This window comes from Gymnodraco acuticeps, unplaced genomic scaffold, assembly GCF_902827175.1.
Source record: "Gymnodraco acuticeps unplaced genomic scaffold, fGymAcu1.1, whole genome shotgun sequence".
In the NCBI taxonomy this organism is placed as follows: domain Eukaryota; kingdom Metazoa; phylum Chordata; class Actinopteri; order Perciformes; family Bathydraconidae; genus Gymnodraco; species Gymnodraco acuticeps.
In genome coordinates, this window is record NW_022991286.1 from 1,443,791 (window position 1) to 1,463,440 (window position 19,650).

General features: G+C 40.5%; 1 protein-coding gene across 22 annotated transcripts in view; it reads left to right on the top strand.

Moving 5' to 3' along the window:
- phldb1b (pleckstrin homology-like domain, family B, member 1b) overlaps nt 1-19,650 on the top strand; it is a 167,899-nt gene that overhangs the window by 68,062 nt on the left and 80,187 nt on the right. For 21 of the 22 annotated variants that reach the window (XM_034239914.1, XM_034239916.1, XM_034239910.1 and 18 more), the window contains one exon: nt 469-639. In XM_034239914.1, coding sequence (XP_034095805.1) covers nt 469-639 — 171 coding nt within the window. Of the gene's footprint in view, nt 1-468; nt 640-12,180; nt 12,609-19,650 lie in introns of those variants that run through there. The other variant, XM_034239929.1, reaches the window with a different exon arrangement.

Here is a 19,650-nt window from a genome sequence, read left to right on the forward strand (position 1 = left end):
TTATGCCCTGGGTTTTGACTCTTAGGTTACAGACAGGCAGACCTTAGTTGTTGGTGGAGGTTGTTGAATTCAGCCAGAATAAGTACCTGCCTAAATGTAATCAGTTAAAGCTAAATTCCATATAATATGGTTATAGTGGTCATCATTTGATCTAAAAATATGGATTTAGATTATGAACACTTTGGCCTGTCATATCAAATATCTATTTAAATAATATTCATTTATTTATTTCCAAGTTAGAATTTTGTATTGTAATTATTATTATAATTTTCATTTTATGATGTAAGTAGGTGCATGTGTAGGGAGGAAGGATAAAGGTTTGGATATGCTCCGGTTTGTTTAATATGGTATGGTACTCAATGTTTAAAGACTGAGAAAATCAATGAAAAGAGTTAAAAAAAATCCTTTGATATATACATATATCTTAACAGGTAATATTGGTTTATCAATATCCTCTTTCTTCCCCAGGCCGGACCACAATGGGTCATGGTCCCATGGACATCAACCTGCAGGGCCCCGGAGTGGCTGCCCAGCACTGCTACATCGAGAACAGGTCGGGGGTCATCACGCTGCACCCCTGTGGGAACCTCTGTGCCATCGACGGGCTCCAGGTCACTCAGCCCGTCCGCCTGTCGCAAGGTAGGAATCAGCCCAAACATCTGTATTATATAACTCAGTGTGCTGGAGGCTTCCTGTTGCTGCATTCAGAGAGCACTGTGAGCAGGGTTGGGAATAACGGATAACATGTGACAAGATTTTGTAATCAGGGTAAAAAATAAGGCTAACTGTAATCCATTAGAGTTACATAAAAAAAGAACGTATTTAGATTACAAAACAATTTAATTACAATATATATTAGGAAACACATACAGACTAAAAACGTCAAGAGTCTCACAACACCGAGTGAAATGAGTTTCAACGAAACCATAGCTAATTTGCAATTTATCTCGACCATTATGTTTTATTTTAAAAGGAGAAAAGGGAAACAAAAATAGTCTTCAGTACCAAGCAGTACTTTGAGATGTTAATACACTGTCATTACACTGTGTACATATCATTTGAAGAAAGATTTGGAGGTGAATGCATTATAAATTATACTATTTTGTTGTCAATGGCATACTGCCTGAACTTGCTTTTCGATTGTCATTTAGGCAATGTGTTGGTGTAGTGGGTAAAATATTCTGTATGATTCATATGTTTTTCTTTTCCTGCATTTGATATTGAGGCAATCCAAACGGGAATAAATCAGGTTACTTTTTATATTGTGATGCTAAGATTAGGTTACTCATTACAAAATAATTCCAGGTAGTAAGTCATTATTATTTTTAATTTTTTTAAAGATTTTGGGGCAACCAGTGCCCTTGTTGTAGAGACAGAGTTGAATGACAGAGGGGATGACATGCAGCAAATGGTCCCAGACCGGATTCAAACCCCGGTCTTCTGCTTGGGGACCAAGACCCAAAACATGGGCCACCATCTCACCTATCGAGCTATACAGTTGCCCTGTAATACATTTTTAAAGTTATCTTCCCAACCCTGAGTGAGTCAGTGCAATCAGATAGTCTGTGACATCAAAATCTCATATTTTTACCTTATTTTGACATTGCTTCTCCTTGGTATGGATTTTTTGATTTTCTCCACTGTAGATGAAACATTAGAGGAAACCAATGACCAGACGTAAATGATGTGTGTTTTTACTGAAGAGTATGATCTCAGTAAGAAATCAATCCATCGGCTCTATGCCTTAATGGAAACACAGAGTACCATTCAGCAGCTCTGTGCAGTAAAAAGCACAGTCTGGGCTTTTAAATAGCCTTCGATTCAGAAGAGCCTGAGGTTCCTGTGTTAACGAGTTAACAGAGAGGACCTGTGCATGCAGATATTGAAGAAACCAGAAAGCAAGAGAGGAATTGATTTTCTATCTGCTTCATACTGGGTGGATCTTTGGGCGCTGCGGAGAATTTTACAAAAGTGATTCCCTGGGATTGGCTTTCTAAAGGTACAGGATTGCTTTTAAATGAAAGTAGGTGTTACGTCCCGACTAGGGGAAGAGGAAAGCAACATACACCAGATTGGAATTGGTAATAATTATAAATGGTTTTTATTATAAAAGGATGAAACAAAATGGCAGGCAAGCAGCCTGAAACAAACAAAAGGGCCAAAGGGCGCCGACTTAACTAATGAACAAACAAAGGAGGACTCCAAAAGGGAGTTTGGCAGATCATACGGAGTAATAATTAAATAAAAGGGAAAACAAAAACCTCACGTTAAATGTGGTACATGTAATTGAAAAGGCTGTGCAAAAACCACAGCTGCTGCTGATCGACAGGTGCTAACCGTTAAGCTACCCTGGAACCTATTTACACATGTACACGGTAATCTCTTATCACACACAGAAGCACTGGGTTTAACACGCTGCTAAACAGTACAACTTTAGCACATAACACAAAAGCACTAAACGTCAACCAAACAAGTAAATGCACCAAGAGGCTAGAGGCGTCTGTCCCACATCACAGAGCCCTCATACTATGTCATAGTGATGATTGTCCCCAGGCTTTGAAGTCATCTCCAGCAGGTGCGCGCCGGCTGTGCGCTGCGATTGGAGTGCGTCGGGCCCGGCGTGCTCCAATCACAATCCTCAGGGGGCGGACCAGGAGATGGCAGCCAATGACGTCAGGGCAATCGCACTGCCCATTTACATACCACACAGATCAATACAATAAAGACGACCCGGAAGGCAGCAGCCGTAACACTCCCCCCCTTAAGACACAAACCCACAGGTTGTGTGAAACTACTGTAAGCACACTAACGAAACTCCTACTAACACACATTCTAACATCACAAACTCAACCTGGACAAAGCATCGGCCAACACATTCTCTGAGCCCTTTAATGACGGGTGTCTAATGTTGTAGTCCCGCACAATCAGAGCCCATTGCATGAGACGCTGGTTGTGCTTGGACACGCTGGGGCAGAATATGAAGGGATCGTAACAGCTAAACACCACAATTGGCCAAAGGCTGGGTCCAACATGAATCTTAAGATGTTGTAGAGCTAACACCAACACTAGGATCCGATAAACGAGCTGACGCTCTCGGGTTACCGGGGAGGTCGAAAAGTCGAGAGGCTTGTCTGAGCCGGCGTGTTGCGCTGGTCTCACGACATCCTCACGAGGGGGAGCCACAATTTCTGGCTTCTCCTCGGACACAGCTTCATCTGAAGGCACCGGCACAAACACAGGATCAGACAATGAGACATCAGAGTCACTTTTACTTGCCTGCGCGCGTGTGTGTGTAACCAGGCCAATGCCTTTTGGTGGGGACATTCTGCCGCTGTTCTTTACGCTTCAGAGCTGCACAGTTGGCGATAATATGTCCAGGTTGGTGACAGTAAAAGCACTCTCTCTCCTCTCTTGTTACATCACACACATTTGATCGCTGAGTAAATGGTGCGGCTGACACACAGCGGGATCTCTCAGTAAAGACCGAAGGAAACACAGATTTATGAGTGAGCACATACTCATCGGCTAACACAGCGGCAGCAGAGAGAGAGTTTACCTTTTGTTCATTCAGGTACATAACAATGCGATCAGGCAAACATTTCTTAAACTCCTCCAACATGATCAATTCCCTCAGAGAAGAATAATCGGTAGCATTACATGAGACAATCCACAAAAAACATTCCCTTTTCTCTGGCGAACTCGGCGTGAGTTTGATCAGGACCCTTCCTATGGTGTCTAAACTTTTGCCGGTAAACTTTAGGAGGGACTAACGGAGCGTCCACACAGCAGCGTGCGTTGACGCTTGGAGGTGGGCGTATCTGAAGCTTGGGGATTTTTTGTGAGCAACGCGACCAACAACCAATCACATGAATCTCCCGCCCCCGACATACAAAGCAATAGCAATGTTAAAACGAAGTAAACTGGATATAAAATCCCCAAACAGGCGAAAACCTACCAGTTTCATCCACTGTCTCTGCCACCTCCCTCCATGCCTCGCTCCTCCGGTTTGTATCCCGGTAGATGAACAGAGACTGATCATACAGCACCGGGTGATTCACTACCGCTATAATGAATTTTCCCTCAATTTTTTGGAATATGAGGAAATTGACCTGCGTAGTCTCTCCCAGCATACACGCAGTTTGATTGGCTAGCGCTTGTACTGGCAGATTTGCATAAACGGGATTTCATTGGCTGACGCCTCCGTCGAGGCGTCAAAAGTTGAACATTGCTCAACTTTTGAAGCCAGCAACGCTCCACGTCGCTTCCCAAAATGCAGTTTGGCTAAAAGTGACATCACCCAATTCAAAGTGAATAGGCAGAAGCGTTGGAAGCTTCAACGCACGCCGCTGTGTGGACGGGCCATAACTCATACACTCTGAGAATGGCAACCTTCACTGAGTCATACTGCAGACTGTCCTCTAACGTGAGAGCCGCAACTGCTTCCTGAGCTTTTCCATGTAGTTTACACGTTACCACCAGAGCCCAAACTTCAGCCGGCCACCGCAACGCTGTAGCATTGCGCTCGAAGGCACCAAAATAGGCATCCACCTCAGTCTTACGGAAGGTTGGCACTAACGATGATAGGCTTCCTCCGGCATGGTCAAAAGCACCGGATGCGCGCAGTTATGAGTCTAGCTCCAGCTGACGCATCCTGACTTCCTTGTCGATTTCCAGCTTTCTTATTTTCAATTGAAACTGATACTGGCTGTCTTGCTCCTTGTCTTTTGCCTCTAACTGAAGCCGTGCGAGACGGACTTTGAGTCTACTCCCTTCCCGGGAATCTGGACTACCAGGAGACGGTGGACTATAGCGAGGCGGCGCGGACGGTGCTTTACACTGCTCGCTCCCCTCGCTGTCACTACCCTCTCCTTTAGCAAGGACATATATAGGCACAGTGAGCTCAGCTTGTGCAGGCAGCACCAGAAAACCCCTTTCCACCAACTCATCCACCACCAGAGCCTTTAACTATTTTTTAAATAATTGTTTTGCCACTGTGAGACCGAAATGTTGCGCAATCTCAAATAAATCGTCTTTACGACACTGATCCAACTGCTCATATGAAGGACAGACTAAAAAAGACTCAAAATCGAGGAGTGCCATACTCAGCTAAAACCGCACACAACCTTACCAAATTGTTTTTAGCAATAAAAAAACACTTATAACCCCAGGAATTAAGTTATTTATCCCGGACGAGCCCCCATGTATTACGTTCCCTACTGGGCTAGGGGAACCAAAGGGAAGCAACACAAACCAGAATGGAATTGGTAAAAGTTATAAGTAGTTTTATTATAAATATAATGGTGGACCAAAATAATAAGGCCTACAGCCTGGCACAAACAAAGGGCAAAACCCGGTGGACAACAATCAAAAGAAAGAGACTCCAAAAGGGAGTTTGACAGAGTATACACAGTAAATAATTAGTACAAAAATAATCACAAAAACCTCACTGAACGTGGTACGTGTAACTGAAAAAGCTGTAGAAAACACAGCTGCTACTAACAGGCGCTAACCGCTACGCTACTCTGAATCCTATTTACACAATTACACTGCAATATCTAACTAAACACAGAAGCTCTAAGTTAACACGCGGTTACACAATATATCTTTCACACAATATATCTTTCACACAATATATCTTTCACACAGAAGTCACTAAACCATCACAAGCATATCAAGAAGCTAGAGGCGTCTGTCCCACATCACAGAGCCTCACGAATGATCTCCGTCCCCGGCCTTTGTACTCCTCCCCAGCAGGTGTGCGCCGGCTGTGCGCTGCGATTGGAGTGCGTCGGGCCCGGCGTGCTCCAATCACAATCTTCGGGGGCGGACCAGAGGATGGGCAGCCAATGACGTCAGGGCTACTGCGCAGCTCATTTACATAGAACACACACACACAGCTGAAAACACTCAGACGACCAGGAAGGCAGCAACCGTAACAGTAGGAAAGCGAGGGCAGAGGTTAACTCGACGCCTCATCTGTCTACCACTAACAGAAACCCACTGAGTGAAAGTCATATACTGCAAAGATCTCGCTGAGTATGGAACTTAGAAAAAAAGGTATACAGATATTCAATCAAATCTCTGAAGGGAAGGTTCAGGAAATATACTGTAATGTTAGGGAATTCACCAAATGCAAAATGTATTAAATTGGTTCTTACTCATTGCATTAAGCGCTGTTTTTTAGATGAGCAGTGATAGAACTGCATAGCTGCACACTTTCAGAAGTTACAGGAAATATACTTTCTGGCTTTGATTCCTAACAATTTACTCACTGATCTTGAGACATAGCACCAACTTCAAGGAACACTTAACTTACAAAGCCATCAGTTGTAGATTCATTATTGTCACGTTGTGTCACGTTGAATTCTTCAAGATAGCTTTGATCTTCTCACATTCCTCCATAGTACACAAATAATCCAAAAGCAGAGAAAGGTGTTGATGAATTGAAGTAAATGGGGGGGCTTGTTATAAACTATATCAAAACATCATTTTTAAAAACTGTCAAACAACTCATGAAAATTGACCAAGTCTAATATATTCAGTCGTATTCTCAGAACCTCACAAAAACATGCATTGTTAGTTAACCGGTAGTACAAACGCGTTAGCAATGTATAGCAAAGTGCATATACAGTATGAGGCTTCAACTGTCTGAGCAGACTTTTGTTCCAAAATGTCTTTTTAGTATGAAATACATACGTGGAGCATTGGGAGACATCCACTGTTGTCTAACTCTAACAGTTCAAGCCTGATATTAACTTTGGTTAAACAGAACTCTAAATTGTATCTCCATCACTTCCATTGATTGATTGCACGTTTCTTCTTCCACTTATGTTTATACAAATATATATATATATATATATATATATTTATAATAACTGTCACAAAAGGTTATTTCCCTCTGGGATTTATAAAGTATTTTTGATTGATTGATTGGTTGGTTGGTTGAAATGGAATTGGAATTGTATATCATCAAGCCTGTAATATTGTTTCTACGACAGAATTCAAAACTGTTAACTCGTCCTTTCCAGAAAGTATGGTTTGGCACATGCTTTTTCTCCAATATATAACACTGAACTCCCCGCACAGATTTCCTAATATACCAACACCTAAACTTATCATATGAGACAAACACTATAAATGTTGTACTTGAGTAGGTTGACTTACAAGCATGTAGATCATATTCCTCAACGGAGTTCCTGAAAAATCTATGAGGAAGTGAAACTGTGAACTACGTAACTGTTGATTAAGTCATAGAAATACATGGAAGTTTACCTCGGTAAGTTATGAGAAGGAGGTGAAGGGACACTACTCATCATCATTACTCGATGTGTTATTCTTCCTACATATTATTTCTCATTTCACACTTGGTTTATTTTCCATGTCTCCGTCATTTATTTAATCTACTGATGTTACTGTTAAATAAAGTACATTCCTTTATCTAAGTCAGCGGTTTTCAAAGTGTGAGGCGCGCCTCCCTGGGGGGGGGGGGGGGGGGGGGGGGGATTATTAACACACGCAGTTGCGTATTTGGCTCAAAAAGCGTGGGATGTTGGTTCTTTTCTCCATCTAGGATGACACCAAAAGCCTCCCAGACGTTGGATTTCGCTCTTGAGGAAGAGTTATTTACAATGCTGTTTTCTCCGCTAGAGCTTCACCTCAGCCATTTTGAATGTGGCGCACTCAGCAGCAGATTGATGCGGTGCAGAAGTTATGATTATGCGCGGTCCCGCGGGGGAGAGGTCTGAGGAATCTTTAAACATTCAATTAAATTATTATTATTTAAATATATTTATTATGCAACACCCGTGACCCGACCCGCATCATCTTTGTTTTACCCAGAACCGAAACCGGAAAAAAACGTTTGAAAAAATACCACCTGCGAATAATTTTTTTTGCGGGTCACCCGTCGGGTACCCGCCCCGATGCAGGACTATGATTCCTGCATCATCAAAAAAAGATAAAAAGGTTTAATGTTTTAAGGAGGTGACGCTACTCAGCCAATCAAATCGGTGCAGTCAGTGAGCAATTTAAAATGGCGTGCTCAAAAAAGAGAAAGACAGCGAAAACAGCATTTAATGACATTTTCGCTTATTGGACCTCTTTGAAATGCAATTGAATACCCCTGCATTATAGCAACAACAACAACAATAACAATAATAATAATAATAGCAGTAATAATTGGGAGGGGGGGGGGGCGCGGCTGTTCTTATATTCTCTGAGGGGATGCTCACCTTCCCACACTTTGAAAACCCCTGATCTAAGTACTTACATTTTATTTAGCTGATATCTTTACCCAAAGCAACTTACAAGTGCTTTAAATCATAAAGATACAAAACTCAGGTTTGACTGACCAAAATATAAACAAAACAGAAGATGGCAAATGTGTATACTTTCTGATTTTCTTGACACTCAATTTCCCAGATCAACTTAGTTTGAACCAATCCGACAGAATCAAATCATGTTGGAGAAAAGAACAATAAAGAACAAATATATGTCATTGAGCGCCAGTTGGAAAAAAATATACCAAATGTGTTCACCTTCAAAAACTAAACTGTGGTCAACAAAAAACTTGCAGAATGAAAAATGTGTGTGTTTACAATGGCACCACGATTGGTTAAGAACAGTTTTTGACTTGAGATCTATGGACTTGGGGAATTAATGCAGTGACACAATGATGACTTGATCTCACCTCTGCTATTCAGTGTTCTGCATGGCTTTATGATGTGTGTATGTGCAGTAGGTACATGTGTGTTGTGTGTCCCTCTGTCTTTTGGTATTTCATCCTGCACTCTGGCAGGGTAACCTGAGCGAGGACACAGGGCTATTTATACTGGCCCTGAATCCCAGACAGATCCCACTTTAGCCCCAGAGGGGGGGTCAGGCTAAAGAATGAGTGTGAGGGTAAACCAGAGTTCACTGTCAGTGCTGTAATGACAGCGTGAAGAGCTGCAGTAGTCATGAAATGTTGTTGATGACAAGGTGTAATCACTTCCTTTAGTGTTAAAGTGGGCTGATACAGACCTGATTCTACAGGAAGTGGGTCAGACCCCACCACTCCCATGAGTTATGAGTATTATATGAGTAATACATTGATGTATCCTTAAAGGAGTTGAGAGAGTATCATTGTAAGCTATGACTACACACTGATGAGTGTTTCACAGGTAATCTAATGCTGTCTGCACTCTTTTGTTTTTGCTTTGAAAATACATAGTGCTTTGACTTGACTTTGACGTGTGAGGAAAATCAAGCAGCAACAAGTCGGTAATATTAGAAAAATTTAAATGTGCTCAACAAGCATTTAGTGGTAATCTGCTTGGATTTACAACATAAATCAGAAGAGCTGGTGCACGGAAATCCCAACAATTAAAGGGCGCGTGAAGCCAGTTTGTTCAAAGCGAGATGAGCGGACGTTTTTAGGGGTTAAATGTTGATCCCAAAGTTCCCTCCAGATGGAGTTTCTTTCACACACACAAAGGATATCTCCGTTTGTTGCTTTGATTTAACCAACACATTCAAGTGCTTCTTTAACATGATGATCATAGGTTTGACTTTCTGCTGATCCATGTAGTTCCATTATTCTGTAGCCCATTTTTATGACTATAATAATCTTCTCATTCTGGGTACACCTAGTTGGTCAAACACTGTTCATAATACAATAGATACTCTTAAGTGTCTGTCACCATTTTATTTTTTAGTATATATCTGGCCGGCTATAGCTACTTTTGATGTTACGTTCAAAACATTGAGGAACACATAATGCACTGTTACTGAATAGGTTTATGTAGTACGTCTCTATCATGACAAGCTTGAACAGGAAAACACTGCTTACACAATAATGTATTAGTGATAATAATTACAACATTTTACAACATTCACATAGCCAGTTGTTTCAGTAGGACCACATTGACTCTATTTAAAGTCAGTGGGGAGGACAAAATATCATAACCAAGAAAATGATGGCACACACACTATCATAATACTTATTACGGAGAATAATATGCCTTGAGGGAACACTTAACCTGAATACTCCCTTTAATGTTTATTTTTATGGCTTCCAAATACATGTGTGGTTATACTTGGCTTCACCTTTGTTCTTTCATACAGAGATAAAAGTGGGACATGAGAGAGAGACACACCTTGGCATTCTCTGTTGCCGCCGCTCTGTATCAGATCAAATCAATTATTTATTGACATGACATTAAACCCTATAGTGCAGGGATGGGCAACTTTGATGGTGGTGGGGGCCACATCATTGATGTACTGGCCACCAGGGGGCCGCAGATTCACTTGGAACACATACACACACAAATTCCATGTGTTGTATGTAATTATTAACAAATATACTAAGTCTGACATCTTCATTGACATTTTACAATCAAAGGGAACATCCCCAAAAAATGGAAACATCCTTGAATAAGCTCACTAAACAAATATCAGTTCACAGAAATGTTATTTCATTTTTACAAGTGGCATGTTTGTATTGAACAGGTTATTAAACAGTGGAATAAAGCTATTTGAAACTATTGGAAAGCACGGAGAATGTGTGTGTATTGAGATTAACCATTAAGATGACATAAACATGAAGTCATGAACACTAACCCAGACATTAGTTGTCTAACTTAAACCTAAAACACTTGTAGCCAGTCTCTGCATTCCCCTTATTCCACAATAAGGGGAATGTGAACACGCCCGCACTCTGCTGTTCCTCAGCGCAGCCCCCCCCCCTCCCTCCCGCTGAAATTATGAATGAAAAGCGTAGTAATCATAGATAACACGGCAGGGTCCGTGACAGTTTGTTTTCATCTGATTTCAAATAAACAAAGTCTTGGTTTTAAGAATATTAAACTTGTTTCGCCAAATTCAGATGATAAATACAACTTTTAAGATTGTAAAGGCATAATTACAAGAGGTAACTTAACGTCACAGCAGGCATAACAACAGCCGGTGTTTCTTGTGAGGGTTTCCCCGGGAAACAAACACAATACACACAAATGCGTCACAGATTATTTTTGCGGTATTTGAAATCATGTACGCAGCTCGCGACGTAACTAGGAGTCTAGTGGACGATATCAGTACTACAAGTAATACAAATTAAAAGATTATTTTTTTTTTTTAAATATATATTTTTTTTAATTACGTTGTTTATAAATTAATCTGAGGGCCGCAAAAAGAGGAGGTGGGGGCCGCATGCGGCCCGCGGGCCGCCATTTGCCCATCCCTGCTATAGTGGATAAAAACGAAAGCTCAATTCAGGCCACAGTCTACGGAAGATCATTAGGGCCACGCTAAGAGCAACAAAACTGAGAGGAAGAGGATTTTTTGGAGTTGAGATTTATTCTTAGAGTTTGACATTTATCCTATAGGCCTACATTTGAACTTTTTTCTAAATGTAATCTTTATTCTCAAAATGTCCAGTGTGTAAAGGGCTTTTTTCTGAACATTTAGACTTTATTCTCACATTTTTTACTGTTTTTTTTTTTTTTTTAATTACTTCGACTTTATTCTCTATTAAATTTAAACTTTATAGTCAATATTCCCAGTTTTATTCCTATACTGGTATTTTGGCTTTGTTGTCAAAATAATATTTCAATTTTGTCCTCAACAATTCAAGGTCAAATGGTCAAATGGTGTTTAATTTTCAACATTTAAAATGCTAATTAAAAATCTTTAAACAATCTTTTTTGCTAAGGCCAAATGCATGCGACACTATACTCTTCCATCACAATCTGGCATTAACATTATCGGTTAATCAATTATTGATATTGATCAGTGAACAGTCCTCAACATTTGGAATTTCATTCTTGAAATCACATTTCTTCTTAATTTCCAACATTTCTTTAAATTGTATTTAGACTTTATTTTCAAAATGCAGACTTCATTCTCTTATTTTTAAAAATGTATTTTGGCTTTACTGTCAACATTTGGAAATGCATTAAATATATGTAGTGCCCTAGGCCGTATGCATTCCTGGCCCTTATAATCTTCCATAACAATCTGACATTTACAATATCGATGAATGAATCACTGTTTTGATCAGTGAAGTTGCTGTGTTGTTGATGAAGATGTGTGCCCAGTGGTAGCAACCCCCGCCCCCTCTCTCTCATTGCACAGCCCTGACTCAGCTCAGGATCCCCACCTTCTTTTCTTCCTCTCTGCTCCTCCTCTCTGGTATCTTTCCCAGTCCTCGCACCCTGACAGCCCGACTCTCTCTGCGGGCTGAGAGGTGACTGAGAGCCGGCTGATTCTCACAGCAGCCCCTGGAAAAGCTTCTTTACTACGGGAATAGCGGGGAAGGAGACAATGGACAATCATTCATGACTGTAAACTCCCGTATTGGTTTCAATGAACTGGGATACCAACGCATCACTGGATGAACCCGTGTTTTAACAAGTGGGAAAGCAGCTTTTGTGGACCTCCAGATATCTTCAGAATATATTAAGGCTTTTAGGATTATCATAACAAAAGAGCGTCGGGACAAAACCCCATAAACGCTCCTGTTGTTCCTCAATAATTCGAAGATACGGAGAAAAAAACACGTGGCTTTCTTTAAGGAGCAGAGGCGATGAAAACAACGGAGGGAGAGAGGAGCTACATTCATTTCAGTTAAAGTAAGTTGTTTGCTCTCTACTGTGGGCTAGTTATAAAGGTTTCGGTGGCTTTAAGTCGGTGTTTGTGGTGGTGTTTGCTTTCAGCACTTGCCGGTCTTGTAATTATTTGAAGCCGGTGGATGGAGTTACGAACGGTGGGGAGACAACTGACAGAGTATCGTTATTTTAAACTGGAATGGATCCAAGTAATTCCATTTCGTTAGTTTGTGGCACTAGTTGGTCCCATAGTGTGGGCAAAAGTCCCATAGTGGGATTTTTTTTGTTGCATTGCTTCCCGTTACTTTTTCAGTTGTTTTCACTCTTAACTCACACTTCCGCCAAACTCCGTTTAGAAATCGGACACATGTAACATTGCAGTCTTTAACTGTTAAACCTAGATGTAACAAAACATTACTGACGACTTTTAACCAGTTAATAGGATGTTATTTTTAATTCGGCATACATAAACAAAACAATTTTCATGTAAGCTTTTAAAAATTCTACTTTTTTAGTGATCTTGCCTGTTATTCTCTATTGCATCGTCCACTGAAGGTTACCCTTGGTGGGTGGTAGCTACTGTAGCTGCATTAGCACAGCTAAACACATCTTATTTGATTTACATTAGGGCTACTTCGAATTAATTTCTATGCCGAATTACTAAACATACTATTTTGACATTGTTGAGCTGTTTAAATATACTTCAACACCAATACATTTTGTAAATATGCAAGACAACTTTAAATTAGCCGAATTTCTTATGGAGTTTGGACTATTACTTCACACTCAAAACATGAACACCTGCTTTAACTTTGCTGTCTCCAACCACTCAGTCCCCGGTACTCTACATTCTGACTTCCCCCTGCCACCATGTGAGTTCTGATTATAGACTACAAACCTATACAAGTCTGACAGATCTGCAGACCCCCCCATCAAGCCTGGCATGACCAGACCTCACTGTCTCTGTCTACTGTTACACTGCTATTCCTGGTTTCCAATGTGACCTAACCAGGGCTAGTAACTGGAATAGAATTGAGCTGTCCTTCCATGCATTCTGCATATTCAGAGGCCCATGGGTCCATATTTTACAGTTGCATAGAGTTTTTACTAAAGATCACACTCAGTTCAAAACCTTCTTTACATGTGTGGTCATTCTTTCCCCTCCAACACACCTCCTCAACATCTGTCATCTGTGACACATTGCGTTGACCCCATTGTAAAGAAAGGATGTGAGGAGTCAGAGAGAACCCCTCTGCAAACAGTCATCAAGGCTCGCTGTGAATGTGATGTGGGCTCCCAGAGGGCCCGGAGCACAGGTCAGACATGTGTGAGGGACTACGGAGCAGCTCATTACAGAGAGAGGGGAAAGGACGCTGGCAGCAGCTGGTGTGTTCCTGCATGTTGTTGTTGACACAGACTCTGACCGTACATCCTCTGACTACACCGAGGTCAAGGCAATGTGTCCAAATGAGACCGGGGTTACCTTGAGTACACCAAGGTTGTGTTCACACTGAAGGTATTGGTACTGAAGTCCACACTACTTTACCATATCTAAAAAATATATGAATAATACCTATGTATGACATGACCAGCTGTGTAGATTCATAGTAGCAAAATACCTATTCTTGCCCATGCTCAACACAATTTCATTAAAGTAAATGTCCTTGAGTTTTATAGTATTAATCTTCATACATTTGTTGCTTTTTTTTATTTTCCTTGAACATCGGGCCTTATGTAGGAAGCAATATATATAATTTAATCGTATTTACATTTTTTTCTTTTTCTGTTTAAGGGCATTTTACATATCACGTACAATTTGTTGGAGCGCTAACCAATAAAAGCATGAGTGTTACGTAGTGAAGTCATTATGTTATGGGTGTAAAACAAGGAGTTCAATCAAGACCATTTACTTGCACAGCAACCTACATGTATATAACACACTACAGGAAAGAGAAAAAAGCATAGGGCTCCTTTTAATACCCAATGATCTCGCAGATTCACAAATGTTTGGATATTTTAAGTGTTTAAGTGTTTGGCACTTTGATGTGATGTGCAGCCAATCTAAATGCAAATCTAAGAAAATATCACAACCTATTAAGTTTAATTAATTAAGGAAGCCATAATGAATTACTTTATGAGCAATTGTACAGCGAGGTTACACTTGTCAATTCGACGTGATTTATTAAAAAACCTGGAGATGCTGGAAGCAAGTTAGCACCATGTTTGGAAGTGCGATTGGCTCAATCGGCTACATCTTGAGGTATGAATAGTAACCGACAAAACCAACATGCATACGGACACCTTAATGAAATCAAGCACAGCCTGTGCATTTATCTGATCGATGATATAAAGGTTGAAAAAACGACACATATCAGGCCACTTAGCGCAGCAGTTGACCCCTAAGCCACGTGTAGATCACATTGTCTGTTTGAATATGTATTGATGCCCTGCCTGCAGCCATCTGCCTCTAGGAGCATGTTTAACAGCAGGGGACTGGCTTCAGTTGTTCTGACAAAGGGAGGAAGGAGGGGTGGGGGGTCAGGGAACATCTGTTTTTAGACAAGTGGTAACCAGCCTGCGACACGTCACTGTGATGAGCGTCCACTAGAGACTGCAGATGACAGTCTGTTGGATACTGCGTTTGGTCAGTTTACTCATCAGGAGGAGTACTACTCACACTGTGAAAAAGCAATATGCTGTTTTGTGGCTGTGAAAAGCAGGATTCAGGGTTCTTAATTGCTCAACTCGATCAAGGGGTAAACATCTATATATTTGGCTTCCGCTGCTTTGATTCTGTCTAACTTTCTGATCGCTTTAACTGTTATGGAAGTCTGGAAATCATTGTTTAAGAGCTGATCAGAATGAGCACAGTGCTTTTCTGCATACAGTACCTTGGTTTTGACACTTTCATCACACACTTTTTGCCTGTGTCATATTCTTTTCATCTTCAATTAAATACATGTTTAGGTCTTTGTAGTATGATGAACTCTTTCTGCTCTCATCATTGTGAGGTTCTCAGAAGAAACAAATGCTGAAACTATTTAGCTTCTATGTGGAACTTGTTTATTGGGACCTCAAGGTTTTCTGGTGATTAGGTAAAATATCACTGAAAATAAATATACATTTCCTTATCAGGAATGAGAGTTATTTTGTCAAACCTACCCAACAAGATGCATATTTGTATTCCATTTGTAATGTTGTAATCACAGTTTGATAAAGGCACTTAAAGGACACTATCCATTTCCAGTTATGTTGTACTGGTCGTGACCCACCATATGAATGTGTGTGAAGAAGCGGCCCAGGAGCAACCGCTGTCTGCAGATATTTTCCATCGTGGCATGTGGTGTCAGACTGGTTAGACCGCGACCCTCCTCCTCCTCCTCCTCCTCCTCCTCCTCCTCCTCCTCCTCCTCCTCCTCCTCCTCCTCCTCCTCCTCCTCCCTTGTGCTCTCTTTTCAAAGCAGACCCTATCTTCCTCTGGTATGTGTGTCTCTGTTTGACGGGAAAGGCAGTCATTGATTAACTGGTGGATTCGACTCCCTGGCCTTTGCTGAGGCTGTAAACCGTCGGCTTTCCATAGAAACCGTCAGCCATAGTTTTGGGCATCTCTTTTGTCCGCGGCTCCTCTGCACTTTAGTGACGTCCCATGCTGGTGTTTTATTGGAAAAGCTTTTGTCTGTCACGCACAACAGTGAGATCACAAAGTGTCCATTGTTTTTCCTAATGGTTAGCTGATAATGAATACAAATGGAGTAACTACGGGGTCTTGGTGAGGAGAATTCCTTTTGGCTGACAGGATGAGTGGAATGAAGTGTAGTGAAGCTTCATAAGTACATAGCTGCAGGGTGTTTTGGTGAGTTTCAGCTATTTGAATCAGAGTCAGGACTTAGGAAGCAGACTTCCTCAGCTGCTGCTGTATATGTAGTGCTCTGATCATGGTATCAAGTGGAATGCGCTATAATACTGCAGCTTTTAGATCATTTTTTCTAAGCGTGTTTAGAAGACTGTACCATATGCAGTAAATAACATGTATTATAAGCTCTTTAGATGTGTTGGAGCTCAACTTGGTGTTGGATTTAAAGCCACTTTAATAAACTCTATGCAACTGATAAAAGAAGGAAAAGCACTTTCTTTCCCTTTAATGTGCTATAGTCATGTTTCCTCCTTCTGAAATCAAGTAGCGAAATAGATTATTTATAAGGAAGATCATTAACTTTGGTTGTTTTTACGCCACTTTAGATGATTCCAGCCTTTCTTTCTTTATGCAACTCTGTCTCCTAAAAAAGTTGGTTCCATTAAACTAAACTGCATTCTCAATTTAGTTTTGAGAGAAACATATTTTATACTGGATTACAGTTGCAGTTTTGAACATGTGTGTAAACAGAAAACAAAAGTTATTGATTAGATTTAGTAAAACTTCATAGTTTGGCTTAAAATGAATACACTTTTTACATGATCAAAGTTACAGATATAAATTAAAAATATGTCTTCAGTGAATGGTTTCAGACGGAGAATGAAGCCAAGTCTTCTGGGGGGAAAGTCACGCTTCCTATCCATCTACCCCTAACTCCTCCATAGGTGGACTTCCGTGGATTTTGTTTTGGAACCATATTACTAATATGTCAAAAAAAGACGTATTATTAGGGATGTAACGATACCAAAAACTCACGGTACGATAATATCGCGATTAAAAAGTCCACGGTACGATATTTATCGCGATATTGAAAAATAAAGAAAAAAAATGTGAATTTTTTTTTTTTTAATATATATACAGTGGGGCAAAAAAGTATTTAGTCAGCCACCAATTGTGCAAGTTCTCCCACTTAAAAATATGAGAGGCCTGTAATTTTCATCCTAGGTATACCTCAACTATGAGAGACAAAATGAGGAAAAAAAATCCAGAAAATCACATTGTCTGATTTTTAAAGAATTTATTTGCAAATTATGGTGGAAAATAAGTATTTGGTCAATAACAAAAGTTCATCTCAATACTTTGTTATATACCCTTTGTTGGCAATGACAGAGGTCAAACGTTTTCTGTAAGTCTTCACAAGGTTTTCACACACTGTTGCTGGTATTTTGGCCCATTCCTCCATGCAGATGTCCTCTAGAGCAGTGATGTTTTGGGGCTGTCGCTGGGCAACACAGACTTTCAACTCCCTCCAAAGATTTTCTATGCGGTTGAGATCTAAAGACTGGCTAGGCCACTCCAGGACCTTGCAATGCTTCTTACGAAGCCACTCCTTCGTTGCCCAGGCGGTGTGTTTGGGATCATTGTCATGCTGAAAGACCCAGCCACGTTTCATCTTCAATGCCCTTGCTGATGGAAGGAGGTTGTCACTCAAAATCTCACGATACATGGCCCCATTCATTCTTTCCTTTACACGGATCAGTCGTCCTGGTCCCTTTGCAGAAAAACAGCCCCAAAGCATGATGTTTCCACCCCCATGTTTCACAGTAGGTATGGTGTTCTTTGGATGCAACTCAGCATTCTTTCTCCTCCAAACACGTCGAGTTGAGTTTTTACCAAAAAGTTCTATTTTGGTTTCATCTGACCATATGACATTCTCCCAATCCTCTTCTGGATCATCTAAATGCTCTCTAGCAAACTTCAGACGGGCCTGGACATGTACTGGCTTAAGCAGGGGGACACGTCTGGCACTGCAGGATTTGAGTCCCTGGCGGCGTAGTGTGTTACTGATGGTAGCCTTTGTTACTTTGGTCCCAGCTCTCTGCAGGTCATTGACTAGGTCCCCCTGTGTGGTTCTGGGATTTTTGCTCACCGTTCTTGTGATCATTTTGACCCCACAGGGTGAGATCTTGCGTGGAGCCCCAGATTGAGGGAGATTATCAGTGGTCTTGTATGTCTTCCATTTTCTAATAATTGCTCCCACAGTTGATTTCTTCACACCAAGCTGCTTACCTATTGCAGATTCATTAAAAACCCTACAATGTGATTTCCTGGATTCTTTCCCCCCATTTTGTCTCTCATAGTTGAAGTGTACCTAGGAACAAAAATGACAGGCCTCTCTCATCTTTTTAAGTGGTACAACTTGCACAATTGGTGGCTGACTAAATACTTTTTTGCCCCACTGTATATATTTTTTTACTTGCATTTTTTTCCATTTTTATTAATAAATCTGATTTGTACAGCATTTTAGTAAGATAGTAGTATTTTAAAGTGTCAACAATATAATAATCAGACCCTGCAATAGAATCAATCAAGTTTCACTTTAGTTTTTCAAGTAACTCAACTCTAACTCACTAACTCACTCACTCAGCATCATCAAGGTTATCTTTTAGGAATATGAGCATGTCCACATTTCCAGGTAGAAGCTGGGATGTTTGGGCGTTTACAATATCCTCTGCTGTGGAAAAAACTCTCTTGCTTGGTACTGATGTTGCTGGGACAGAGAGATATGCTTTGGCCATGGGTGACAGCAGTGGGTAAAACTGTGCATTGTCTCTCCACCACTTCAAAAACAATACCGTTTTTGTCAAGAAGGTGAGGCTTATTGACAGAGATATAAATATACTGTTGGTACTTGTCAATGTCTCTAGGTATGTACATGTAGCCCTGTAAATACGATGTCCTTTATTGTTATCTGTTTTATGTTCATGTTGTAACCTACTTGCTGCCATGTTGGACAGGTCTCCCTTGAAAAAGAGATTGATGATCTCAATGGGACCATCTGGTTGAATAAAGGTTTAAAAAAAAAAAATATATATTTAAAAAAAAATATATATATTTTTTGTCAGTCTCACGACGGTATTGAGACATTTATTTACCGCGATATTCGATATATCGTTACATCCCTACGTATTATATATATATCATATATATTTATATATCATCATATATATTTATATATGATATATAAAAGTTTCCCTCAAAACAGATTTGAAAATGCTGTTTTGTTCTATTGGAAAATCCTTTTAAAGAGTCCAGGCTCCTTTTTAAGAAGTGGAACTAACACATAACTAGTTAGGGCAGTACTTACTCCAACAAATCAGATTCCAGCCATAGTCTTTTGCTGTCCAAACCCCAGAGAATATGGTAGATTTT